At 46.6% G+C, this 27756-nt stretch overlaps 1 protein-coding gene and 1 long non-coding RNA gene across 4 annotated transcripts in view; one reads left to right on the forward strand and one right to left on the reverse strand.

Moving 5' to 3' along the window:
* Positions 1-24341, reverse strand: part of LOC134731950 (uncharacterized) — a 37858-nt gene extending 13517 nt beyond the window's left edge. Inside the window, exons 1-4 of one of the 3 annotated variants that reach the window (XR_010114692.1) lie at positions 23597-24340; positions 4032-4308; positions 3012-3130; positions 1151-2123 (exon numbers count right to left, since the gene is read on the reverse strand). This is a non-coding gene — a long non-coding RNA (uncharacterized lncRNA). Of the gene's footprint in view, positions 1-1150; positions 2124-3011; positions 4309-23596 lie in introns of all 3 variants that reach the window. The other 2 variants (XR_010114694.1, XR_010114693.1) reach the window with 2 other exon arrangements.
* The window catches only part of PLXNA2 (plexin A2), a 216805-nt gene that overhangs the window by 30424 nt on the left and 158625 nt on the right, over positions 1-27756 (forward strand). The window contains exon 3 of the mRNA XM_055233595.1: positions 2207-2389. Within this exon, the coding sequence (XP_055089570.1) occupies positions 2207-2389 (183 nt within the window). The remainder of the gene's footprint in view (positions 1-2206; positions 2390-27756) is intronic.

A 27756-nucleotide genomic window follows, 5' to 3' on the forward strand; every position in this document is an offset into this window, starting at 1 on the left:
GAGAGGAATGCTCTGGTTTGTAGCCTCTGCCAATTGCTATGGTATAAATACACCTATCCTGGCTGATTTCAAGCATCATGGGATGTCACTGAATGCAGTTATTCCCTATGAGCTGGCTTCAGCACACTACAGCTTCACTCCCTTCCTGAGAAACTCATTCTTTCTGCTCTGTGGGGCTCCATATTATCCCGGGTTCAAAAGTCATCTTAACCTAAAAATTTGTTTTCTTTCCTGAAGAATATACATACACAAGTGCAGCACCATCATTCCTACCAGTAACAGGAGCAGCAGCTCTCTACAAAACACTATGTGAACCACGAAAAATGAGCCTCTGCTCCTTTTGGGACTGAGAAGAGAAAGGAAGGGAAGTCCTTGGTTTTTAATAAAAAAAAAAAAAATCACATGCCGTAACTTATAAACCAATTATTCCAAAGAAATGAGGCTGTCAACGAGTGATGATGTGTCAGCCTGCTCTTCCCTGGTGAGGGTGAGAGGAGGCTGAAGGGAGCAGGGGGGCAGGCTGTTCTGCTGCTTTCTATGATTTCTACGACAGCCATTTCCTTCCTCCTCTGGGATGCCTTCGCAGACCCAGAAGGAACAGCTGCCACAGGATGCGGGGCTCTTTCTGGCCCAGAGCCTGCAGCCTTTGCCACAGGATTCCACATTGTGCCATTAACTGGGGCATGTCAGAGCACCCATTCTGACCCAGCCCCGTGCTGAGCACTGTGTACAGAATGCAAACCCCTCAGCAGCCCCTGCCTCAGGAAGCATTACAGTCTTTGTCTTTCACTCTTTTTTAGATGAGAGACCTAAGATCTTTCTTGAGATCTTAGAAATCATCAATTTAACATTCCCTTTAACAGCCCTACAAGAGGACCCTACTCATCCAAGTTTTCCCAACCAGTTAGTGGCAGAACAGGGGATAGGATCAAGATCTTCCTACTTTCTTTCCAGCAATTTTTTTTTTTGAGACAGCGTCTCATCCTGTCGCCCAGGCTGGAGTGCAGTGGTGCAATCTCGGCTCACTGCAACCTCCGCCTGCCGGGTTCAGGCGATTCTCCTGCCTCAGCCTCCCAAGTAGCTAGGACTACAGGCACACACCACCACGCCCGGCTAATTTTTTGTATTTTTAGTAGAGACAGGGTTTCACTGTGTTGGCCGGAATGGTCTCGATCTCCTGATCTCGTGATCTGCCCGCCTCGGCCTCCCAAAGTGCTGGGATTACAGGCGTGAGCCACCATGTCCGGCCACAATTTTTTTTTTCGCTTGCTCAAGGTGATCTTCTTTCAAACATGCTCCAGTCGCTGCTGACAGATACATTATGGAGCCACACCACCACTCTCCTTAAAGGCTGAAAGTACGAGGGACACCACCTCCAGAATTCTCTCTTGATTATATTTACCCAAACATTGTTGAAGATCTATAATGCACAATAGTGGAAAGAGTTGGACAACTTAACACAAATCTTTTGCATGCATTCTTTCATTTGTTCCTTCACAATTCTATCAGAAAGGTGGGCAGGTATTATTCCAAAGGAAGAAACTGAGGCATAGGTGGATTAACTAACTTTTCCAAAGTATATAAGGTACTATTCAATATTATTATGACGCTTCTGATCTCTTTCCAGTATGGAAAGATAGTAGGGAGCTAGAATTCCCATGGTTGGCTCCAGTGACGTGCTGGTAAATATTAAACAACTGGATAGCTGAATGGCCTAAAATTTCTTGCACCCAAAGGGAGACCCTACAGCCCAAGAAACAAACAAGAAACCCTCTCTGGGCTGGTAGAAATCCTGTAATGTTGCCTTTAGACTGATTATCCACTGAAGGAACTCTTGTCTGAAATAGGAAGATCCCCACAGAATGCCATGGTCCTAAGGGACATTAAAATAAATAGAAAATGAGTTCAAGCACTTAGCTTTACAAATTGATCCTGGTTCTCCTGGCAGAAAGGTAGACGCAGGTGACTCCAGGTGAGTGGAAGGTTGCTGCCTGTTCTTTCATCTGGCTTCATAAGAACCAACATGGAATTTGTGGGTGAGCTGGTGAGAAGTTTTTGTCTGCAGCTTATGTTAGGGCCCCTGAACTCCCATGTCTGCCTCTTTGAGGCCTGGTGTCCTAAGGCTGGAAATTGGGGATATGGGTTGTGTAGAGACTCCACCATGCCTCCACTGTTACTCACCCCAATTCCTTCCCCTTCCCTCCAGCCTGTCCCCATCGATGATAACTTCTGTGGACTGGACATCAACCAGCCGCTGGGAGGCTCAACTCCAGTGGAGGGCCTGACCCTGTACACCACCAGCCGGGACCGCATGACCTCTGTGGCCTCCTATGTTTACAATGGCTACAGCGTGGTTTTTGTGGGGACTAAGAGTGGCAAGCTGAAAAAGGTAAGAGTCTATGAGTTCAGATGCCCCAATGCCATTCACCTTCTCAGCAGAGAGTTCCTCTTGGAAGGTAGCTATTAGTGGAGATTTAACTACAGGCAACTTTATTTTCTTGGGGAACGAAGGTGAAATGGGGAGGTAAGAAGGGGTTAATTTTGTGACTTAGCTTCTAGCTACTTCCTCTGGCCATCAGTCATTGGGTATGTAAGGAATGCAAGCATATTTCAATATTTCCCAAACTTTAAGAAAAAACTTTAAGAAGGTACATCTGCAAAAGCAAAAAAAAAAAAAAAAAAAAAAAAAAAAAAAATTGCTCTTCATTCCCAAATCAAGCAAAACTAAGTTTTTGATTATGTACATTATAAATCGCCAACATCTCAAATCCCTCCCTAGGACCTGTAAAGTTGATTATACTGGTCTTTGTTGAATTCAGAGAAGTTGGTTGAAGCAGATTACTGGTCCCAATTCTAAGACCTGAGGCAAACGGTGGGTACTGCTCTCTGATGGTATATGATGCCTGAAGAAGACACCATTCTCCAGTCTTTCCTCTTCCTGAAATCACAGACTCTTCCGTTCCCAGCTCCCCACCCAGATGTAAGCTGCCAGGTGGAAGTAGACATTTTACCTTGTGCCTCCCAGGGCACTTCTGCCAGCTGGAGGGCACAGGCTGTCTGGGGCTGGCAGCATGGGAGGCCTCTTGTGCAGCAGGCTGAAGCCAACAGCTTGTACTGGCTTGTCTAGTGCCTAGGGTGCAGAGAGGGCGCACAATCTGGTTCATTATGTGGGATTAGAGCAGCCACATTCTTTCCGGTCTCAGCTAATCCCCTTTTCCCAAGCTTACCCTCCTGCCACCTTTCCCTGGTCCCAGCACCTGTGGATCAAGGAACATGCAAGACCTCACTGCATCTCACCCTTTGATGTTGACATCACCCTAGAGCTCTTTCCTCCTAATCCATTTAGAGCCTTGGGAGGGAAGTTGTTTGGAAATGTGGAAGGAGGGTAACCTGGAGGGAGCCCAAGAAAGAATTTCCATGTTCTGCTTGTTCTGAATTACTGCCAGGGGAGGTGAGAAGAACTGGTCTGGGTTCACCTAGCAGTGCTAAACCCTCCAGGCTTCTTCTGGTTCTCATGATACCAAAGATATTTAACCATTTCCTCACTTGCTGTAGAGGTTCCTACATGTTCCTCTTCTGTGCCCTCCACTCTGCCTAGGACTAGGGACCCTAGCTTGGCTTTTCTGCACATGGAAGAGAGAAAGAATGTGGTCCTTGCATTTGCTTTTCCAAAATGGGAAGGGAAGGAGTTGCTCTGTGAAATTCCGCTAAGATTTAAAAGTGGCTTCTACCAAGAAGTGATTCAGCTTGGAACCCTGAGGCTGGCTACTTCCCTGCTCAGCCAGGGTCACTACATCCAGTTGGGCAAGTTGTGCCTGGCCTAGGGGGATTGCGTTAAGGGGCCTAGTGGGAGTTGAAATCCAGCCTGAGCTCTCCCCGTCACATCATGTACCCTGTGGTATAAACATCTGCCAGTGAGACTTCTCTTACTGAGTCATCTGCCCATAGGGACCACCTTTTCCTAAATGGCACACAGGCTCTCTAAGGGCCAGCAGAAGCCACACAGGCTGGTGTGAGCACCTTTCCCCTACCTTCAGTCACTGCTCCAGGTCACGTGTGTTATTCTGTCTCCTTGATTCTCTTGAAAGTTCTGTGAAAGGCAGGGATCATGCTTTTTGAACTGTTCCCTTCTTCCCCTTTAATCCTCTCACCAAGTGTTCACTCATGGATAGGCTTCAAAACTGCTTTGAAAAATAGAACCATTCTTGGCCGGACGCGATGGCTCACGCTTGTAATCCCAGCACTTTGGGAGGCCGAGGCAGGCGGATCATGAGGTCAGGAGATCGAGACCACGGTGAAACCCCGTTTCTACCAAAAAATACAAAAAAAAATTAGCTGGGCGTGGTGGCGGGCGCCTGTAGTCCCAGCTACTCAGGGAGGCTGAGGCAGGAGAATGGCGTGAACCCGGGAGGTGGAGCTTGCAGTGAGCCGAGATTGCGCCACTGCACTCCAGCCTGGGCGACAGAGCGAGACTCCATCTCAAAAAAAAAAAAAAAGAAAAGAAAAATAGAACCATTCTTTAAGGAACCTTAGAGATTGCCTGGCCCAATACTCTCATTATTTGACAGGGAAACTGAGGTCCAGAGAAGAAAATTGACTTGCCCAAGCATAGAGATCTAGGACAAGTTGCTTCTTGCCTTGACACCCAATTTGGCACCATTTTTACTTAAAGAAGCAGCTCTAGAGCCCAGGGAGGGAGACTGAGAATGATCTTCAGGTCCAGGCTTGCTACAGAGGTCAGCTAGGGGCTAGTGCTTTCACTTTCTTCAGATCTAGATGTGAATTAAGGAATCAGTGTTTGCTGAATGGATGGATGAGAAGTGAATAAAGGAAAAGGGACCCAACCAGACACAAAGGGACCTTGAGTTGACTTTCCCCATATCTCCATGCATCATGCACAGCACACACCAGGGGCTGCTTGGCATCTATCCAAGTCACGCACCTGAGTTGGCCAAGTTCTCCTGGCCTTATTGAAACCCTGACGGACAAGTTACTGTGGAGACAAGTCAGCAGGTTCAAGGGCAAAGCTGGGGGCGTGGTTACCCACAGCTTGTTCTGACCTGTGATTTGGCTGCTTCTTCTCACTCTTTGCTTGGCCTTTCTTTGGCGGTTTCTATGAGCTCATGACACCCCTCCTTCCTCCTCTGTGCAGCTCACCCTTCCTTCCCACCCACGCTGCTTTGAGGTACTTGACATTCATACCCAGGCCCCTGCTGGCCTCCCGTCTACCAGCTTACTTGCTCCCACCCCTCTCCAGAGAAATAACCCATGAAGAATTTATGGAATGTCCCCAGGAAACCCTACTATGGTCCAGGCCCCATAGCTCTTTCAACACAGGAAGGAAAATAAAGAAAAAAAATAGCTAAGAGTTTGGAAAGGGAAGGGAAGCCGGGTGCGTCAGAACTACTCACTTCTCCCGGCGTCTGTCAGGCTGTCCAGCCCTCACCTACTGTGGCCTGTAGGAACAGGATGTCCCTGTGTATGTAAGTTTAGAGGAAGCAGAGACTTGCTAGAAGTGATAGGACCACAGGGCACTCTTATGTGCTGTGTCCACATAGCTGCTTATACACTGCTCTCTGCAAGACGCAGAGAGAGCACCCTAGACAAGACCACTGCCTTCTGAGCTGCAAACATGTGGAAGGAACAGACAGACTAAGGTTAAGTCTCCAAAACCTGTATGTGAGGCTGGGCATGGTGGCTCATGCCTATAATCCCAGCACTTTGGGAGGCCGAGGCAGGTGGATCACCTGAGGTCAGGAGTTCAAGACCAGCCTGGCCAACATGGTGAAATCCCATCTCTACTAAAAATACAAAAATTAGCTGGGCGTGGTGGCACATGCCTGTAGTCCCAGCCACTCGGGAGGCTGAGGCGGGAGAATCGCCTGAACCTAGGAGGTGGAGGTTGCGGTGAGCCAAGATCATGCTACTGCACTCCAGCCTGGGCAATAGAGTGAGACTCCATCTCAAAAGCAAAACAAAACAAAACAAAAACAGGAGTTTGAGACCAGCCTGACCAACATGGTGAAACCCTGACTCTACTAAAAATACAAAAATCAGCAGGGCATGGTGGCATGCACCTGTAATCCCAGCTACTCAGGAGGCTGAGGCAGGAGAATTGCTTGAACCTGGGAGGTGGAGGTTGCAGTGAGCCCAGATCGCGCCACTAGCCTGGGTGACAGGGCAAGAGTCTGTCTCAAAAAAAAAAAAGAAAGAAGAAAAACCTATATGTGCAATGCTGCGTAAGCTAAGGGTCAGTGCATTGCAGGTGATAAGAAGACATGGAAAGATTCACCATAAGGGTGGAACAATTCGAACAAAACAGCAACTATAGTGTGATCAATCTGCAAAGCTTTACTGAAAAGGAAGATCACAAGGGTCTGCTTATAGACTAGATGAGACAGAAGAACTGATGAACTGATGAGTTGGGGGAGAGAAGGGCATTCTAGACCTTGGGTGCCACACTGAGAAGGTACAAAGCATATGCAATGAAGGTCCAACATGCAGAGGAGCTCAGAAGACTTGGACAGGTAAGAGGGGAGGGAGAGCCCTGTGAGGCTTTAAGCCCTAAGGAGATCAAGTGAAAAGGATCTTGGGATTTTAGCGAACCGTGAGGTTGACATGAGTCAACTATGTGATATATTGCTTCAACAAAGTTAGTCTTCTTCATGATAATAGAAGAACAGCTTCTATGTCACGAGACACAGTGACCCCACTTTACCTTGGAGATAACATCGCAAGAGGGTGTTGAGCAAACTCAAGTGCCAGATAAACAAGAGCTGGATGGATGTGGGAATCATGCTATGTGAAGGGAAAAAGAGTAAATAAAGCAGGACATAGAACAGCTGTCTTTAGATAACATAATTTACTGAGCACTTATTATGTGTCACATGCTATTGAAGAGCTTTATATCTATTAACTCATTTACTCTTTATATAACTCTATGAGGTAGGTGCTATTATCACCTCCTTTTTAAAGATGAGGAAATGGAGGCCAAGAAAGGTTAAAAAGTAATAATAAAGCCACACTGCAAATAAAATGGCAGAGCTAGGACTTGAACCGTGATTACCTGGTTTTACAATCTGCAGGCTTATCCATTAAGCTATGGAAGATGAATTAGGCTTATTCAGTGTGGCCCCAGAGGGCAGAATAGGGCCACTGGGTAGGCATTACAGCAAAGCAGCTTTCCCCTTCATATAAGGAAGATGTTTTTTACAGCCAGACTGTCCCGTGATGGAGAGAGCTGACTCAGGAGGGAATGAGGTCCTAGTCAGTGGAAATATGCAAGCAGAGACTGGATGGTCACCAACCACAGGTGCTGTCAAGGGGACTCCTGCATCAAATCTCACGATCTTCTCAATGATGCTGTCACTGTTTCTCTGGCTCTGTCAGCAAAGCGTGCGATGAAGGAGGACAGGCTGAGGCAGAGAAGAGGAGCAGAAAAGGGAAGACCAAGGTCCCCTGGGTGTGGGCTTTGGAATGAGGCTAGTTTTGAGCCTGCCCTCAGTGTAGCAGAAAGCCCCTCAGGGTCAGGCAGGAGGGGCTTGGCACAGACAGGGCAAGGCATGGCCAGGATGATGAGGACAGGCAGGCCTGGGGCCAGATGTAGGGGAGGGAAAAGCAGGTTATCCTGGGGTCTGGGTCCAGTTCCTCATGACAGCATCCCTCCTGGTTAAGTATAGGCAGTGGGAGTCCAGATGATAGAGATTAAGTGCAAACACCAAAGCAGATGGAGATGGAGGAAGAGTGGCAACAGGAACTGGAAACCCATTTTGCATGATTTTCCAGGTTTCAGGGCAGAGACAGGAGGCAAATCAAGCTCATGCCATGGGGCAAAAGAGGGAAGAAGTCAAGCTGAGCAAGTGAAAGATGCCAGGACAATGGAAGGAAGGACTGTCTTGGGTTAGGGTGAAGTTCCTTTGGTTTCTTCCTTCCATTTGCAGCTGCTAAACTGCTGCCTCAGCCCAGGTTTCACATCCCTGTAGGGCTCCTCACACAAGCTAGAGGGCAGTGTTTTGCCCAGGCTCTCTAGCCTCTTAGTCCCAGGGACCTTAAACAGCAGCAGATGCCACTGGCTCTCTTTTCCATCCCCACCAGAAACCTCTTCTGCTGCTCAGGCATTGTGACATGTCCTTTACCCTGTCCCTTCAACCACTATGCATGGCACCCTCCTAGACCCCACAGCATCTGGCGAGGGAGCAGCTGCTAAGGTGTCTACCTCCCTTGGGATTCACAGATCCTTGAGGGCAGGGACCTTCCTTTTCACATTCATCACCCCATCCCCACTGCCAGATACACATTAGGTGCTCATGAAAGTGATCTCAAATGTATTGGGTGCCTATTCTATGCAAGACATCTATTTGTATGAACTGAAATAGAATCAGACACCAACAGTGACTCCTGGTGATGTGGCTGGTTGTGAAGGAAGGAAGGTATGATGTGTTGGGTAAGTCAGTGAGGGGAGGAGGAGGGTTGGCGTGGCAGTGGCATGAGAAGTCAAGGAAACAGGACAACTTCTGGTGGGTAACAGGAAAGGAGTTTGTTTTCTGGTTAACAACATCTGGAAGAGGGTGGGGTGGTAATCTCAGAAATGTTAGCTGGAAGAAGGGGACAGCATTTACACTGTTGCCTGGAGGGTCCCAGAATAGCACAGACAGCCATCTGCTTCACCTGGATCAGATGCAGGCTTGTGTATAACAGGGAAGCAGGCAAGAATGCCCAGGGAACCACTGCTTCCCCCACCAGTCTCTGTTTGTATGACTCCTGGGATGTTTTTGCAAATCCTCAGAGACTTTCCAAGCTCTGGGGAGGGCCCCGACCTATTCTGGCACTACCTTCTTTCCCATTAGCTAATGGTGGCCGCTGAAATGCCTGTGAAATTCTTAAAGGAAAATTCTTTCTGCCTTTCCCTAAGGGACATACCAACCCAAGGTCTCCAGTCCCCAGCCCACAGGAAGCCCTGACGTCCCAATTCTATTCTTCTCTTTGTAATCGCACAAACGATTTACTAAGCAAAGCCAGGAAAACTGTGAGCTTCTTGCAGTAGCAGCTTAGGCATTGGAAAGAATCCATCAGGAGCACCAAAGTATTAACTCTCCTCAGCCCTGGGGTTATTACTCAGTTATTTGATAACACTGACTGTTTACGAGATACGTTTCCGTGGTTCTTTTCATCTTCCTCAAATACTTCAACTGAGGGTGCTCATCACCCCTGCATCTTTACCCCATTTTACAGTGTAGGAAACTGAGCCGTAGCTATACTAAATGTCTTGCCCAAGGTTGTATGCTCACCCCCACCCTCCAATGCCAATATTGACATTGGCATTTAGACTTTCTCCCCAAACACACTAACCTGTTACTTGGCTCCTCTCGTGGGGTGGAGTTGCCTTGGCGGACGGAAGGCCAAGTTGGATGAAAAGCTGAGAAACATGCCTTTCTCTCTGTGCCAGCCCCACTAAACAATAGCCACTAATTCCTCTGAGTGGAAATGATTCACTTGTCTCTCAGTATGAACCCTTGATTGAGTAAACAGCCGGAGCTGCAGGTCCACATCTAAGAGACTTAGTGGCTCTCCTGGGACCTGAGACCGCCCATCCGATACCCTGATACCCTAACTCTCCCAGGAGTCTCAGCAATGCTGGACACTGGGGTGATGGAGAGTAGAGACCCTCTCCCCTTCCCCAGGGCCTGCATGGAAGGGGTGGGGTGGTGGTTCAGGGAGCTCACCACCACATCCCTAGTAATGAGTTTGGCTCCCTGCCCGGGCTCCCGCCGCCAAGCTCGCTGTTTGTTTTGTTGTTTTATAGGCCTCTTGGGTCCCCAGAACTGGTCTTCTGAAAGCTGGGAAAGGCTGCATTTGGTTGGCACAAGAAAGGGGCATATTTACAGAATGCCCCACTCCCACCCGCCTCGACACACACACTCCGGCCAGCACATCTCCTTGCTTGACCGTGGCAGGTGTAGACAGGGGATCTCGGCTCTATCCAGAGCCCCAGAAGACCCCAGGGAAGCAGGTCCTGATCTCCCAGAGTCATTCTGAAATGGGAGAAACTGAAGACTCATTTATTTTTTGTACTTTTTGTGTAGTTTCTAATATACTTCAATCTTGGACAATTCTTGTACGAGGCATCAGGCTGTGTATTCAGCTGGCTGTTTTGCAGTCTTAACACTGAGCTCCTGCAGCTCAGGGCTTTATTGCAGAGCAGGTGAAACACAGAGAACTGTGTTTTGGGGACAGGGGGGATGGGCGTAATGATTCAAGCTCACAGAATCCAGGTGACCTAAATAGGCTATGCAAAATTTTCAAGAGGCCAAGGTGCTGGTGTTTACAGAGGTCTTATCTTTAGGAAAATACAGACCCTTTTACGCCATTAAGCCTTGCCTGTCTGTGGATTTGGTACATGGACCTAGATCTCTGAGTCGGAAGGGACTTACAAAGACCACCTGGTCCACTCTCCTGCCTTCAAGTAGGGACCAATTTGCATAACAAAGAGTATAGGGGCTTTGGAGAGATGCAGTCCTGACTCTATCCTACTAGCTGTGTGACCTCTGAGCTTTAATTTCCTCAATGTAAAATGAGGACAGTTCTGGTACCTGCATCATAAGATTACAATAAGGATTAAATGACATAATTCATTATTGAACTGATACTTATTGAATATGTACTATGTGCCAGGAGCTTGGTATAAAGCAGTAGAAAATAAAACTGTCAAAAACGGCTGCCCTGGCCAGGTGTGGTGGCTCACACCTGTAATCCTAGCACTTTGGGAGGCCGAGGCGGGCTGATCACTTAAGGTCAGGAGTTCAAGACCAGCCTGGCCAACATGGTGAAACCCTATCCCTACTAAAAATACAAAAATTAGCTGGGCATGGTGGCATGTGCCTGTAATCCCAGCTACTCAGGAGGCCGAGGTGGGGGAATTGCTCGAACCTAGGAGGCAGAGGTTGCAGTGAGCCGAGATTGCACCACTGCACTCCAGGCTGGGGAACAGAGAGAGACTCCATCTCAAAAAGAAAAAAAAAAAATTCTTGCCCGGATGGAAATTATCTTAATGTGGGAAGTCAGACAAACTAAATAGTCACAATATATATTATGTTTAGTGGGTGATAAGTGCTAAGGAAAAAATAGATCATAAAGAAATAATTCATGGAAGGGATGGAGTGCAGAGCTTGGGCACATGGGCATATGTGCACTTAAATATTACTACAATTGTGACTTAACTTGTGAACTTTGATTTTTTTTTCTTGTGGAGTGGGGTAGTAATAAACACTTTGCATGTTTGTTGTAAGGATTAAATAAAATCATGTGTAAAAAGTGCTTAATATAGTGCTTGGCATGAAAGTACTTTCTATTATTACTGATATCTTTGAGGCTTCCCCAAAACCCCACATCTTCCCTGGCTCCCTGGGGTAGTGAAGCCGTCAGATCAGGCTCCTTTTCAGTGACATGTTTGCAAGGTCAGATGGAGGAAGAGAATCCTGTCCCCTACTCCCAGCCCTGAGTCATGGGAAAAAATACTTAGAAGACAGGACCAGCTGAGCCAAACTAATCTAATCCTGCTGGACTTTGGCATCCAGTTGCATTAGTCACCAGTGAGAGGTTTCCCAGTCTCATATCACCAAACAATATGTACTGACCCCCTCCCCAGGGTGGGGCTGAAGGAAGTGTCAGTTGCCCTGTTGTAGCTTTGCAGAATTAACTCAAACAGGCCCATTCTCCCCCTTTGCATGTCTCCACACCAACCACAATATCCTGTGCTGCACAACTCTGCCTCGGATGAATTGTGTGATCTGAGGGGACCTCAGTTTACTCATCCCATGCCTGCCTGGCAAGATTGCTATGCCTATCAGACATGGAGGATATATAATACCTAACACAGATCTTGACATAGTAGATGCTTAATAAATGGCAGTCATTGCTGCTACCACCTCTGTTGCTGCTAGAGTGACTCCTCCTACTGGTATTACTACTACCACTCCTGTACTATTACCATGTTTTTCTGCCACAGTCCCAAATTCTCTTTGATTCTATTAGTTCATTAATCCCATATAATTTTCGAATGATCAAGAAGGATTGGAGGCCAGGCGTGGTGGCTCACACCTGTAATCCCAGCACTTTGGGAGGCCGAGGCAGGCAGATTGCCTGAGGTCAGGAGTTCAAGACCAGCCTGGCCAACATGGGGAAACCCCATCTCTACTAAAAATACAAAAAAAAATTAGCTGGGCCTGGTGGCGGGTGCCTGCAATCCCAGCTACTAAGGAGGCTGAGGCAGGAGGCAGGAGAATCACTTGAACCCGGGAGACGGAGGTTGCAGGGAGCCGAGATTGCACCACTGCACACCAGCCTAGGCCACAGAGCAAGACTCCATCTCCCAAAAAAAAAAAAAGAAGGATTGGGATATTTCACTGCTGTGTTGCAGATGGTGATTCTGAAATTCAGATTATGGACTTACTTGGGGTCAAGTTGTAAATCTAGGGAAGATGTGGAAATTGGAACAAAAATGACAAATACTTCAGGGTGGAGATGGGCTCAGCATATACCTAACTCATTTGTGTAGCCCAAGATGATCAAGTTAAGAGCTTATGGCTACTTTAATGTCTCTTTCCTTCTTGCTAGCATGTGCCCCTCTGTCCAGGGAAGCAGGAAATACATGGAGATCAATGTGGTGAAAATGAATCTGGAGCTCTGGCCTTCTGAGTCTCTTCCTGTGATTCTACCCTTCTCCTGGCCTCAGCCTCCAGAAAGCCTTTCTAGGCTCCAAGGCCCGAAAGAAGGTCAGGAGCTGGTGCCATTGGATTGTCCCAATCAGCCATCCCCGTCCTACCCTGTGTTCTGGTTTCTATGGCAAAGGCTGAGTGCCCCCAGCTAATCTGGAAGGAGAAATGGCATCAACAGGCTTTAATAACAAATCTGGAATTCCCATGCTTGACAATTCAGGGGAAGAGGCTGGGGAATTGGGGTTAAGGCCCCCAGGGGATAAGATTGACACTATCAAGCAAGATCAAGAGTCTTCCCTTAAATGTATATCATAGATTTAGTAGCTGGAGGGGACCTCAGAAAACTGATCTGGTCTACTGACTTTGGACAAGTAAGATGTGTATTGTTCTATTTTATGAATGAGATAGCTGAGGCTTAGAAAGGTGGGGTGATCTGCTGAAACTCACCCAGGTTCTTACCCACAGAGGCAAGACTAGAACCCAGGTTTTTGAATTCCAATTTTGGGGCCCTTCGCTATATCATTTTAAAGGACTTTTTTTTTCTTTTTTCTTTTTGAGACAAAGTCTCACTCTGTCACCAGGCTGGAGTGCAGTGGCGTGATCTCAGCTCACTGCAACCTCCAACTCCCTAGTTCAAGCGATTCTCCTGCCTCAGCCTCCCAAGTAGCTGGGATTACAGGCTCATGCCACCACGCCCAGTTAATTTTTGTATTTTTAGTAGAGACGGGGTTTCAACATGTTGGCCAGGATGGTCTCGATCTCCTGACCTTGTGATCCACCCACCTTCGCCCCCCAAAGTGCTGGGATTACAGGCGTGAGCCACTGCGCCCGGCCTAAAGAACATTCTTTCAGCACAAAACATCAGACTGACCTCGGCTTCTCTAGCATGCAGGCATTTCCTATGCAGAGCGAAAATTGATCTAGGGATTTTTTTTCCCTGGAGCAAGAGTCTAGCTGAGCTTCCTGTACCAGGCCTGACCATACAACCTTGATCTAGGGTGACCAGCATCCCTGAACCCTCACTTCACATGTCTCAGGGATCTTACCAGAACTTGCCCAGAAGGGAGGCCTAATTCACTTCTGGCCTCAGGACTAAGAAGTTCTGACAAATCAGAAGAACACTGAATTGGGACCCTCAAGTCTTACATGTTAGTCCTCTCTCAAGGAATGCCACATTTTTGGATGGGGATAGGCATAAAAGACCCACTATAAATTAAGCACTTACTATATGCTAAGCCCTGGGCTAAGTGTTTTGTTTCGGTTAAGCCTCATCAACCCTTGCAAATTGTAAAAATCATTGGTCTTATTTCCATTTTACATATAACAAGCTGAGGCTCAACAAAACTAAATAACTTGGCAGAGTCAGACTGCTACTAATTGGAGAGCTGGGATTTGAATCCAGAGCTCTCTGACTCCAGACCTGTGCTTTTAACCACTAGCTTTTTAGCATTCAATTGAACTTCTCTGCGCTTACATTTGTCCACGTGTAGCCTACCACTTGCCTGATGGAGAGCTGCAAGAAGATGCACGAGAGAAGAGGGGAAGGGCTACCTCTTTGCACTCTTTTGAGTGAAGGTGCCCTGGAAACTTGGGACATGGCAGCTGCCATCTCTGGCACACGCTGTCTTGCTTGTGTCCCTCTCAGGCCTCCTCCTCCACCTCCCCATCCCTCTCAGCCTGGGTCACAATGCACGGGGTGGCAGCCTTTTGTGCCACACACAGTCCCCAGCTGACTCCCCTTTCTCCAGGCATCATTGTTTGCCGTGAGCTTTCTGAAGGAGAGACAAAGGAGTGTTGCCGACAAGGCCAAAAGCTGCTGGGTAAAGCGTGGGGCCAGGGCCCATCACCATGCATCCCTCGGAGCCCCCGGGCTCTTCTTCAAAGACATTGTCTGGGATCTTTTGTGTGCCAGTCATACCCATTCAGAGCTGGCCAGGCAAAGGTTTCAGTGGGGAGGAGGAGAACACTGAGAAATGGAGTCATTTTGATCTGGCAAAATTGGAAGAGACATTAATGCAATAGTTAACAGCAGACCACTGCTAGGGGGATGGGCCCAAATGCTTGTTCTCTGTTTATGGGGCTTATGCAATTCCATCAATATTGATGCCTGATGCCTTTGATTCTGACACTAATCATTGCTATGAATTAAATTTGCAGCCATATAATTAGGATTGCTATTAATAGGGCCCTGAGCTAAGCACTCCGATGTGGCGTGTCTTTTTCTTGATAGAAAATGGCATCCTTGGAACTCTGCTAATGGGGCACACCTGGGATTTGCCAAGAATGATGTGAAAATTATACATTCTATATTTGTATTGGGCGGCCTTTTACCGAAATACCAGCAAGCAAAGGTGAGGCTGGAGGGAGGGTTCTTTCCTACCCAGTGCTGTGGGCAGCAATTAGGTGTCTCTGCTGCTCTTTAAAGTCTTTAGGAAAGGATATGCCAGAGCCAATGTTGGTCGCTCATGGTCAAGCTTCAGAGAGCTCGTAGCCAGGAAGTTCTGCTTTATGTCTAACCTAATGGGAGTCAGTTTAGGCTAAGACACTAGCCAACTAAGGGAAGAGGAATTTTCCTCATACCCTAAGCTTATTTGAAAGAGGCTGAGCCAAACTCCTACTGATGGGCCCAGTTGGGCCTCATTTCTAGGTGGATGATTGGGCAAGACCCCTACTGACAACTGATTCCAAGGGTCCCCATCCAGAGAGCTTCCTGGGCCACGGACAACCTGTTAACTTCACACACAAGGGTTAGCTCTCTTTCATGTTGAGATTATTTTCCAGGTAAATTTGCAGCATATTTAGTCACTGGGAAACCCAGTCTCTTCCCGCAATTAGCCCCCAGTTCAGCTTCGGTGACTGTCAGTGCCCCATTCACCCTCAGCCTGAGTAATCACGTGTCATCATGCACAAGGGTTATCTAACCCTTTTCCAACAATAGCACATGTGGTGACCTCCCATTATCACTTAGGATAATAATTTGTACCAGTTGGCACAAGGGATGCATTAGTCCCTGCTCTTTTGATCTTCAGACTGAAAATAATTTTTCTTCTAAACCATCACTTATTGATTTTTTTCTTTCATTGTTTTATATCATTGAGAGAAGACAATGGTTTGAGTTCAAGTCCTAACTCTACTATTTACTAAGTACGTGACCTTGGCCCAATTATTTAACCTTTCAGCAATTCAGAGTTGAGAGTTCTTGTCTTTAAAAAGGTCATAATAATACCTACTTCAGAAGGATTATAATAAGGTTCAATAAGCATCTAAATCTCTTAGCACAGGTCTAGTACACCTAATAAGATTCCCTGCCTTCCCCTTTTTCTTTCTCCTCACATATACCCAGATACAGAGGACAAAAGAGATAGCTTTCTTTTCTAACATCTACCCCGACCCTTGCCACCCATTCTTCTGAATACCACTTTATTTTCCACCCGTTCTCAGGGACAACACAGATAAAATTAATTTCTCCAAAGCAAATGGTGCAATGGAATCTGAATTCCAAATGCCTTCAGTCTTTTTCTCCCCACCCACTGCAAGGGTGAACAAGAGCTTCTTGCCCCCACTGCCATGGTTTCTACTGTTTCTCTTTCTTCTCAGTTAACCCAGGGTCTTAGGTAGACTGAGTCCATCTCCAATTCAGTTCTCAAGACCCTACCACAAACTCACGGGTGTTCGGCACCTCCATGATAGGGAGAAAGGAGCAAGAGCATCTCAGCACCACCCAAAACCAAGGCTACTTGAACACAGGATTTGCATTCACTTCTATTGCCTGCCCTACAAATATACTGTACATTTACCCACTCTGTGTAAGTGCACGCTTAAAGGCAAGTGTGTGGCTAGAAAGTAATTGGCTAATGGTCAATATTAGCAGAGAACATGGGTTTTTTTTGTTTTTTGTTTTTTAACATAAAACCCTAGGAAACAGTGTGTTTGGTTGAGTCCTCAAGTAAGTGAACTTTTTATTAATTACCAAACAGGTATTTTACTTTTCATTCCTGAAGCTGGGCAGGGATGGGATTCCTGTTGGGTGATTGTTGGTGTTGGCGTTGTTTTGGTTCCTACTAAATAGAAAACATTAATCAGTTCCTTCAATATTGGAAATGTGCCTGGTATTGGGCAAGTTCATGGTTACTCGTAGATGCATTCAGTCACATGCCCAACATAACTATACTCGCCCCCTTCAGTTATCTTGTCACTAGCAAGATCTTGTATGGCACAACCAAACCCCAAAATTGGACTCCTCCATGAGGCCATATAATGTACCCACCACCTCCCTTGTACCTTCAGTCTTTCCAGTAGTCTAATGGCTGCCCCTCTTGAAGCTGTAAAATGTTGGGTAATTTCAGTCTCAGACAGATTGGTGGTATCCCCAGAGAAATGGTCATAGACAGAGAAATGAAGGAAAAAATATGCCCAACCTCCCCCCACCATCAAATCAAAGAAATAAAAAATCTGTCTCCTTGGTGCCTCCCCAGTATTTACGTCTGAGCTCAGCAGACACCCCTGGGCTGCAGCCAGTCTGTGTATTAGCATTAGTCCATTACACTTTTTATGATGCATGTTACCCACACCCAAACCCCCCCAAAAAAATTTTATGACTGTCCTTTTCATTTCTGGAAAAAGCTTCACAGAATGGCAGATGCCTGAATCTCCCCATCTTTGGGGAGCTATTTGTAGGCAGCCTGTCCCAGGCCATAAACAACGGGAGATAAACCACAGCCACTGGCAGTGAATGCAGCCAAGGCCATGGAGGTGCAAAAAGCAGGGGGTGGGATAAGCTTGGTGGAGTCTTGTACAAGCACAGTGCCTGGTGGGTCTGTGGGTCTCCCCTACTCACAGGAGAGTCAAGAGACTGGGGCCAAAGTGGTTGCCACCCTCCCGGATCTCCACAAAAGCTAGAGGGAAATCTTACCACTCTCCCTCATGCCTGTCTCCCCCAGCGAAGCCATGCATCCCTTAATGTGATCAGAACCTGTCAACTTTCCAATCAGAAGGAGAAGGTTCACTTTGGCATCATTGTCTCCTGCTAGCTCATGCTGCTACCTAGATTACTACATGCCACTCACCTCCCACAGATGCTTCTAGATCTTGGAGCAACTTCTTGGAAGTTTCTTTGCCTTCTCCCACTCACTCTTCTTGTGACACCCACCCCTACCTCTTCCTGCTCCACTCTCCAATGCTCTTCTGCTCCCTTGTTGCCAAGCTTGAGTCTTACCAGTCCATCACCACTACTTCTGGCTTATTAAAACTTCAGCATGGACTCTGGTGGCCATGGTGGTGATATTTATTTATACCACCTTTTGAGCTGTACCCACAAGCAAGTCACATAGGACACTGCAGGAAACAGCACTTTGAGCCAGCTTTGCTCCAGAAAAGGTGCCCTTGGGAAAAGAAAACCAAATTCTGAATGAGTACTAGAACAGTGGAGATTTATGATTCTTCCTACACACACGAAACAGCAATCGAAAGCGAAGAAGGAGATGGAGGGACTGGGAGGTGGAGAAGGACAGCAGCAAAGCCCTGAATAGTTAGTGCATGGCGGGGTTTTGTTTCTCATCTGCCCCATCTTGGTGGCAGGATGTATAGATAGGATGGAGGTAATGGTGTTCTTTTTCTTTTCCTTATTTGGTTTTGGACTCCACATCAAATGGAGACATGTAGATGAAAGTGGTGTGCATTTAAAATGTATGTACACATCAGACTGCTGGAGATAGTAGCTATTATACTGCGTGTTTTTTTTTTTGTTTTTTTTTTTTTTTTGCAGTAAGCTGCTAAATTATTTATTGGGCACTGGGCTTTAATCTCATAAACCTGCCTTCAGGCCTCAGGCACCGGCAGCCTAAGCACTGCATAAAACACATACATCGGGCGGGCTGCATGGAGCACTCCGGTGACTCTAGGTAGTGATTGTTCATTTTCACTCGGCCTTTTCCCCCAGGTCAGCTCATTAACAGCAGGCAGACCTTATGAAGAGCCTTCTAGTTTTCCCATCATTGTGAACGTGGAAATTGATTTGCATCCGGTAGCAGACAGGGGCTCCCAACCTGAGCACAAAGTACCAGGGGAACTGTGCAAGAGGCTGTTCTCACAGTCTCTTTCCTTTGCTGAGGGATAGGCCTAAAAAGATGGAGTAAATGACTCCAGGATTACAAACCATTGCTGGATTGTCCAGAGCTATGCGCCCTAAGCTGTGAACCCCCCCTAAGTTCCCACCCCCAGGACTCATAGGTGAATGATCCTGGACAAGTGTTTTTTATTTAAAAATTTAAAAAACAGTTTTTAAATAAAATTTTTAGTTATTTATTTTACATTTAAAAAAATTTTCTAGAGACATGTCCCACTCTGTCACCCCGGCTGCAGTACAATTGTGCAATCATAGCTCACTACAGCCTCAATGTCTTGTGCTTCAGCAGTCCTCCTGCCTCAGCCTCCTAAAGTGCTGGGATTACAGGTGTGAGCCACTGTGCCCAGCCCAGACAAATTTTTTATATTTTGGGCATCAATTTGCCTTTTCTAAGTGAAAGAGATCTTTATTATCCTCCCTGGTTCCAAGGCCTGAGAGCAACTCTCTTGGTATGAATCTCCTTGTCAGTCTCTTAAATGCTAAGATAATAACAACACCCTTAAACTTATTCATTGGTTTCAGTTATATAAAGAGCTTTCAGAAATTTCTATATATTGCCCATTTTGATCTCATCTTGTAATCCTAGTAGCCCCATGGGCTGTGATATTATGGGTGAAGAAACTGGCCAGAGTGGTCAAGTGATTTGTCACTATCACTCCGTAATGACACTGAGATTAGAACCTGGATGTCCATCCTTTGTCCACACTAATCATTGCCTAGATGTGTGAGCTAAGTTGCATTACACAAGTATGGAAACTGAGGCACAAATCATCTCTGGCACCAAGGGGCCCTAGGGCTATGAGGGAGTAATGTTAACAGAAATGCCCTTGTCATGGAAATGTGAGCACAAAAAGGGTTGTGCTTTCCAAACCCTGGGCCTCTGCTGTCTTTGAGCAAATGAAGCAATGCCAAGACTGTCTGGGTTTCATCATTCACTGTGCTTCAGCAGCCAAAACCTTATGACCCTCCCTTACAAAATCAGTAAGAAGAGGATATTGCAGTAGTTGGATGCACAGCTTTTTTCATCTATGTTCCAGGATTCAGGGGGTCTGTGATCTACCAGAAAAATGTTTTACAAACATTTGTATATTTAGTTTTTTGTGTAGCGGGCCCATTGCTTACATTAGATTCTCAAAGTTGTCTATGACCCTAAAATATTAAGACCCTTTGTCTAATGTTTTTTTATTTTCTTTTTCTTTTTCTTTTGAGACGGAGCTTTGCTCTTGTTGCCCAGGCTGGAATGCGATGGCGCAATCTCGGCTCACTGCACCCTCCACCTCCTGGGTTCAAGCGATTCTCCTGCTTCAGCCTCCTGAGCAGCTGGGACTACAGGCATGCACCACCACGCCTGACTAATTTTTGTATTCTTAATAGAGATGGGGTTTCTCCATGTTGGCCAGGCTGGTCTCGAACTCCTGACCTCAGGTGATCCGCCCGCCTTGGCCTCCCAAAGTGCTGGGATTACAGGCGTGAGCCACCGCACCCGGCCTGTCTAATGGTTTTTAAAAAGTGTGCCTTTGAACTCTAGGTGGCCTCTCCCAACTCCCAACTCCACCCTTCTTCAATCAAAGTGTCTTACTTTCATCTATTTCATCTATCTATTTCTTCTAGTAGGGTTAGGAGTATGGTTTTTTTGTTGTTTAAAAAAAAGTTTCAAATGGCAGATGATGATATTTTAGGTCTGCTTGATCATCACATGTTATGTACCCTGGGTAACAGGCATACCTGCACTACAGTCACCACCTGCCATGTGTGTGCGTGGGCGCGACACACACACACACACACACACACACACCATCCCCAAACCCGGTGTCCATGGCAGCAGGACAAGACAACCCTGGAAGAATTCAGATCAGGGCCCAGAGGTCGGCCAGAGGAGCCAGTGGGCCCGGGCCAGGAGAATTGATCAGGGCACATGAAAAGAGTGGACTCTTGAAGGTTACACCTGGGAGACACAAAGTCAGGGTCATGGTCTTGGTTGTGACACAAAGTCAGGCAGCACTGGCAGAGAGAGGAGGCTGAAGAGGTAGCTCCAAATCAGTATTGAGAGAACTAAATCAGGCCAGAAGGTAGGAATCCCATCAGCTGGGTGGGTCTTAATCCCATCATGAGGCAAGGGGAGGGAGGGAGTCCACTCAGGGAGGGTAAGAATCGCCTCGTGGATCCCTGACATGTCTCCATGCTTGCTCTCACCTCGGGGCTTTGTGTGCAGTGTTCTCAGACTAGGAACCCCTCGCCCTGCCCGCTGCCCAGCTAACACCTCCTCATCTTCCACATGCTGATACACCACCTCCTCTAGGAAGCCCCCATGTGCTTCATAGCACCCCAATTATGTGGCTGTCAGAGCAGGAGAGCACCGTGGTTAACAAGAGTCCAGGCCCTGGGGCCAAAGTATCTGTGTTCAACTCTTGATTCTCTCCCTTAATATCTGTGTGACATAGTGACAATAACCTCACCTCTCTGTGCCTGTTTCTTCATTTGCAAACTGGAAATAATAATAATTTCTGCCTCCCAGGCTCATTGTGAGGGACATGTAAATGAGTTAATACATGTAAAGCACATAGATCAGTGTCCAAAATAGAGTGTGTACTCAGGAAACAGTAATATTATTATTGTATGTACTATTATAATTGTCCTTTTTCTTTTCTCTCTCCCTCCCCTCAGTACACGCTGCGATTTTAGGATAAGGGCTGCATTCGTTATCTCCCTATCTATAGTACCAGCTAATGTAAAAGACATTACGTAAATGTTTTAAAAGAAGAAAAGGCGATGAGAAAAGTGGGGAGGGGGAAGAAATCCTAGGACAGGAGCCATCTCTCTGCCCCAATTTTGAGGCACCTTCTTGATGCTAGTCAAAGGTGCTTGCAGGTGTGTGCTGTGTTTCCGAGTGAGGTAGGACCTCAGGGATTCCTACCAATGTTTGTTGCTGGCCATGGGCAAAGAACAAGGTTCTTGGGGAGTGCACATGATTCAGGCAGTTAGCTGGGCGCGGTGGCTCACGCTTGTAATCCCAGCACTTTGGGAGGCCAAGGCGGGCGGATCACGAGATCAGGAGATCGAGACCACGGTGAAACCCCGTCTCTACTAAAAAAATACAAAAAAATTAGCCGGGCGTGGTGGCGGGCTCCTGTAGTCCCAGCTACTCGGAGAGGCTGAGGCAGGAGAATGGCGTGAACCCGGGTGGCGGAGCTTGCAGTGAGCCGAGATTGCGCCACTGCACTCCAGCCTGGGCGACAGAGCAAGACTCTGTCTCAAAAAAAAAAAAAAAAAAAAAAAAATGATTCAGGCAGTCACATCTCATACACAGAAATTCAAGCCAGCAGTGCTGCAGCCGAATCCTTTTGGGACTGCCCTTTTCCAGAGGGAAAAATCCTTTAGCCTCACTTAGCTCATAGCCTCCCTCACCTGTCAGTGCCCCATCTGCAAATCTCAGCACATGCCAGTCTGCACTGAAAGACAACGACAGAGGATTCCATCAACCTTCTGGGGTCCAGGACTGAGTAGACTGTACTTCTGCCACCAAAGGTTCGAAGATGCGGAGCAATGCCCATTATTAGTGTGTTCATTCATACAATTATTTACTCACTCATTCAAAAAAAATGACAATTACATATGGGCCTGCTATGTGCTGTCAAACATATTACTTGTTGCTAATATCTGTATTAATTACATCAAGCTAGTGGTTTCCAACTGGAGGTGATTTTGCAGACATTTGGCAGTATCTGGTGTTGTCTTTTGATTGCTATGTCTTAGGCACAGAGAGCTATTGGCATCTAGTGGGTAGAGGCCAGGGATACTGCTAAACATCCTACAATGGACAGGACTTCCTCCCCGCAATAAAGAATTATCTGGTCCATGATGTCGATAGTACTGAGGTTGAGAAACCCTGATCAAGGCAACCAACATTTCTGGAGCATCAACCACGTGCCAACCACTGTGCTAAGCACTCTTCATTTGATCTTTCTAACAGCCCTGCAACATAGGTACTATACTTTTTGAGATGAGAAAACTAAGACTCACGGAGATTAAATTATTTTCCCATTTATTCACATAATATGTAATTATTAAACAACTCAGTAGGTAGTGGATTTGAAAAGCAAACCCAGGTCTTCTAGCCCCAAAGTCTACTCATCTACAAAAGCATGCTAGCTCTCTACACAAGGTCAGAAAGGAGAAAACATGAAATAAGTTAAGTGATGGAGAAGCATGAGTTTTGGGAGGAAAATGTTGTTCATAACTGCCACTGGGAATGAAAAAAAAATCCCTTTTCTGCCTCCTTCTCTCCCAGTCTCCCATCTGTACTCACATACACACACATACACAATCGAACAAAATACTTGAGGCCCCAGTTTGCCTTCAGGGTTACTTTGGTGTGGGTGGTAATTTTAGCTTGAGATTCCACCCTCCTTCCCCCACCCCAAAATGTTTCTCATCTTACACATACAACTACACTTTTGGCTGGGAATAGGGTGGAGATATTTCTCCAGCTCCTGAAATGTCTTGATAAAGATCTTCTCTCTGCCAACCTCCAGCTTCTCCTCGTGCTGATTTAGTGCCTGCTGTAGGAGGTGTGGGATTTTATTTGTAGCTCCTGACTGGCGGGCTGTTGGACAGGAGCTGTGTGTGTAGTGGGAAGAATATGGACTTTGGCATCAGACTATCTTGGTTCAAATAATCTAAGGGGATGATATTGGGTAAATCAGTTAGCCTTATTGAGCTTTGGTTTCTTCATTTGCAAAATGAGAATGATGATACTTACCTTGCAGGGTTGCTCCAAAAGTTAAATGAGGTCAGTTGTGTTCATCTTTTAGTGTAGAGGGAATACTCAGGAAATGCTAGCCAGTGTGCTCATCCTTCTGCCTCAGCCCCAGGTTCGCTTTTGTTTTTTTCTCTTTATCTCTTCTCAGGAACTCAAAGAGAAGGGGAGGAGGAGTCAGGGTTCCCTTCTGGTGGGCCTGCTGGACCATGCTTCCCTCCCTATTCTGGGCGTCCTGTGGGGCCCTGTGTATAGCTCAGCCCAGGCCCTTGAGTCAACCACAAGATCTCTATCTTTGCTCTGCCTCTGTTTAGAGTAAGGTAACACAGACCACAGCTGCCACCACCTCCCCAGGCATGATCATGTGAGTGAGAGTCATCACCATCAGAGTCTCCCACTTCATCCCTAACTCAGCAGAGATTCACAACATGGCTGGAAGCATTAAGCAGTGGTGCTGGTTCACCCTGTTAAAAATGTAGTCCGAAATCATTCAGGATCTTGAGGCTGGGAGGGATCCCCAAGATGCCTTGTCCTTGTGATTGTCCTCATGACTGTCTTTTTGCCCTTTTCTTTGTGCTTCTCGTAGAGAATGTTTTGGAATGGATAGAGACAGAAGGGAAACTCATTCACAGAGAATCTGCCATGCACCAGGTCCTTTCCATCCTAAGGTGGCTTGTGCCTTTTCCTGGGCACACTACATCCAGCGCATATGGGGCTGGAGTATATGAGCATTGCTTTCCAGAAGAAGAGGAGCTTCCACAACCCTCTGCTTTAGTGACTTCTTATCTTATCTTTGGTGACTTCTGGAACCATAGGGTCCAGAAGGTCCAATTTTACACATTGCAGTATGCAGTATACTTTCACATTTCTCCTCTCATTTAGTTCTCATAGCAACTTGAGAGGTTGGGATTCATAGCTCCATTTTTTTTCTTTTCTTTTGAGACAGAGTTTCATTCTTGATGCCCAGGCTGGAGTGCAGTGGTGCCATCTCAGCTCACTGCAACCTCCGCCTCCCAGGTTCAAGCAATTCTCCTGCCTCAGCCTCCCGAGTAGCTGGGATTGCAGGCACCCACCACCATGCCCAGCTGATTTTTGTATTTCTATTAGAGATGGGATTTCGACATGTTAGCCAGGCTGGTCTTGAAATCCTGATCTCACGTGATCCTCCCGCCTCGGCCTCCCAAAGTGCTGGGATTACAGGCGTGAGCCACTGAGCCAGGCCTATATATCCATTTTGCAAATGGATTGAACTGAGATTATTGAGTTAGTAAGCAGTGGATCCTAGGCATAAATCCCTAGTTTTATGGCTCAAAGTTCACAGCCTCCATGAGGGCTCCATACCCTTGTTGTGTCTTTTCTTCTATCCTACCTAAAGCAGGCATTCAGCCTATCTTGCTAGAACCTCTGTGACATGTAATCTCTGTAGGTTTTGGGCTATGGTAGGTGTAAAGGACAATAGGACATGGGTTCTTTCCTCAGGTGCTTAGTTGAAGGCATGAGATAAGCTTGCCTCCTTTGTACTTCCCCTCAAGACAGGATCTGGGAGCTCCATTCTCATAAATATTTGGGTGTGCGGCACTGGTTGTGGTGCAATGTGGAGCTGGGGGAGAGAAGCCCAGAAATCGGGCGGGCCGAGCTCAGTCCCAGCTCTACAGCCACTGACCTTGGGGTATTCACCCAAGTTCTCTTATCCCTAAAATGGAGACATTGATCATTTCAGTTCCTCCTTCACAGGATCGTGAGGCACTTTAGTGAGATGATACGTGTGAAAGCAACAGTAACCGCACACCACTGCACAAATGTAAGGGTTAGTGCTGCCTTCTCTCTGCTACCTGACCCGTCTGATTAGCAGCATCAGAAAGAACCTAACACCTGCAGGTTATATCCCACAAGTACATGGCCTGGTAATGCTCTGAAGGTGGAGAAAATACTTGCCAGGGACTTTTACAAGATCTTGGTCATTGTGCTAACAGTAAGGGAAACAACAGTCCAGATAGGACAGAGTACCTTGCAGACGTCTTCGCATAGCACTGACTGGTTTGCTGTCTCTAAAAAATTTTTTAGCTTGTGAGAGTTTCAGGTTTGCTTTCATGAGTCAGCTTTAGGGAACTAAGCTGAAAGCACAGTGCAGAAAAGATTTCAGAGCTCGAGTGTTCAGGTGGTGTTCTTTGGAGTGCATTTGTTGTTAAGGCTGTTGCTCCTGTTTCCCTCCCTTCCAAATCCAGCCTCCCTACGGTCTCTCTCTCTCACACACTACAGAACCAAGATCAGCCTCTCTGGGCTATGTAACAAAAACCATCTTTCTCTTGCTGGTCCATGACATACCCCTGCCAGTCTGGGAGCTATTACCTTTTCCAGATGTGGAATAATTGCAGGGCTAATCACCCCTGGAGACTGCTGGGACCTTTCTCTAAGGGTCTCCTGGTCCTTTCATTTAATCCTCATGACAGTCACTAACAATAAAGAAGAAAGTGGTAGATGCCGAGTGAGGAGCTAAGATATTTGTCCAGAGACACAGCAAGCTGCATGTAATTCTGGTTCAAAATTCTTAGGTCTGCAAAAAAACTGAAAAATGTCTCTTCTCCCTCCCCCTACCTTCCTACAGGAAGGATTTTGTACAAAATAACATTGCAATTCCCAGGACAGCCCTTCATTCCTTAGCTACTTCTCTACAGATGTGGGGCCACCTACTCTCCCCCTATCCCATTTTCTCCATCACCGCCTCCTGCCTCCAAGCCTACCTTTCTGAAAGATGTTTTTGACACTGTCATTAAACAGCTGCCAGCAACACCTGCTGGCATTCTCTGTTGCAAAGATAACAACCCAACTTTAAAAAGAGAGAATACAAAACAAGAAAGGCTATGGGAGGTGTAGTTGTGGGTTTTGGTTTTATTGTGTTTTTTCTGTTTGTTTTTTGCCAAATTACATTTTGTACATTTCTCTGTTGATTCTCTTATTCCTTTGCATTTTCTGTTCTCTATTTATGAACCCCCTCTCCCAACCCCCACTTTAAAAATCAAGAAAAGGAAATCTGTTTCAGGATTAAATATGGTGTCAACAAGTGGCTAGGATATGAATGCCTCAAAGAAAAGTCACGGGGTTGTCTCCACCTACCCAAGCCTTTAATGGTGGAGAAAGAAAGATGGATTTAAAAAAGATGGAGGAGCCAACCTTTTCCTCCTACCCTCCTGGGCCTCCTTCCAACAAATGCTGATGCAGGGTGATGAAGATAGCGTTCTCAGAATCTGTGCCTAGTGATAACTCCCTCAGAAAGTCATGGGGATGCTTTCCCCACCTGTGCGTGTACACTGATGTTTCTTCTGTTTATCTGAGGAGTCATTGCAGAGAGGGCTACATCTAGTCTGCTGCCCCAGTGGTTGCTAAGTCTTGATAGACACCATCTCTATCTGCCCCGCCCTCCTGCCCACCTACAGAGATGTGGCCCATTCTGAAACCACCAGCACCTCTTCCTTGCCACACCTGTCTCTAAGTGCCATTGGATCCCACTGCGCAAACTAATTCTCTTTTGAGGCCAGCTGGAGGAACACAAAGCTTATTATTCTTTTAAGACAATAGCTCAAAAGAGATAGTTTCTTTTTTTTTTATTTTGCTTTCAGAGACCAACAAGGAATAATGGGGCAGCTTCAGCTTCAGGAAATCAAGTTGTGTCTTGTGTTGCCAGAGGGTTGGGGGCTGGCGAGGGCTGAAGAGGTTGGGTTACTGGAAGCAAGATTCAAGGGAGCTTTGCAGAGGTCAACCCCAAGCAGTCTTTGTGGGAACCATCAAACTGATGACTCTGCTGATTTTCTATAGTGTCATGGAAAAGGATTGTAGGGAATTCTTGCCAAGTCTTTAGAAGAAAAGATATATATAGCTAAAGACATGTATATTTATAGAGAGATATATGGATATATTTATGCCAGTCATGCCAATGAGCTCTGCAGTGAGAAGGAGAGGCCTCTAGAGAAGAGCAGGGCACCAGGATCTCCCTGCAGCACTTTCTGGCCCTTGGGAGAAGGAAATAACATCATAGAAGGTACCTGGATCTGTGGCCTTAATCCTGAGAGGCCCCCCTCCTGGACTGAGAGGGCCTCCTTAACAAGGCCAAGCCAGGAGTTTTCCTTTGAACGGTTCAGTCAAATCCCTGCAGCCTAGAAGACACC

This window comes from Symphalangus syndactylus, chromosome 19 (genome assembly GCF_028878055.3).
Source record: "Symphalangus syndactylus isolate Jambi chromosome 19, NHGRI_mSymSyn1-v2.1_pri, whole genome shotgun sequence".
NCBI lineage: Eukaryota > Metazoa > Chordata > Mammalia > Primates > Hylobatidae > Symphalangus > Symphalangus syndactylus.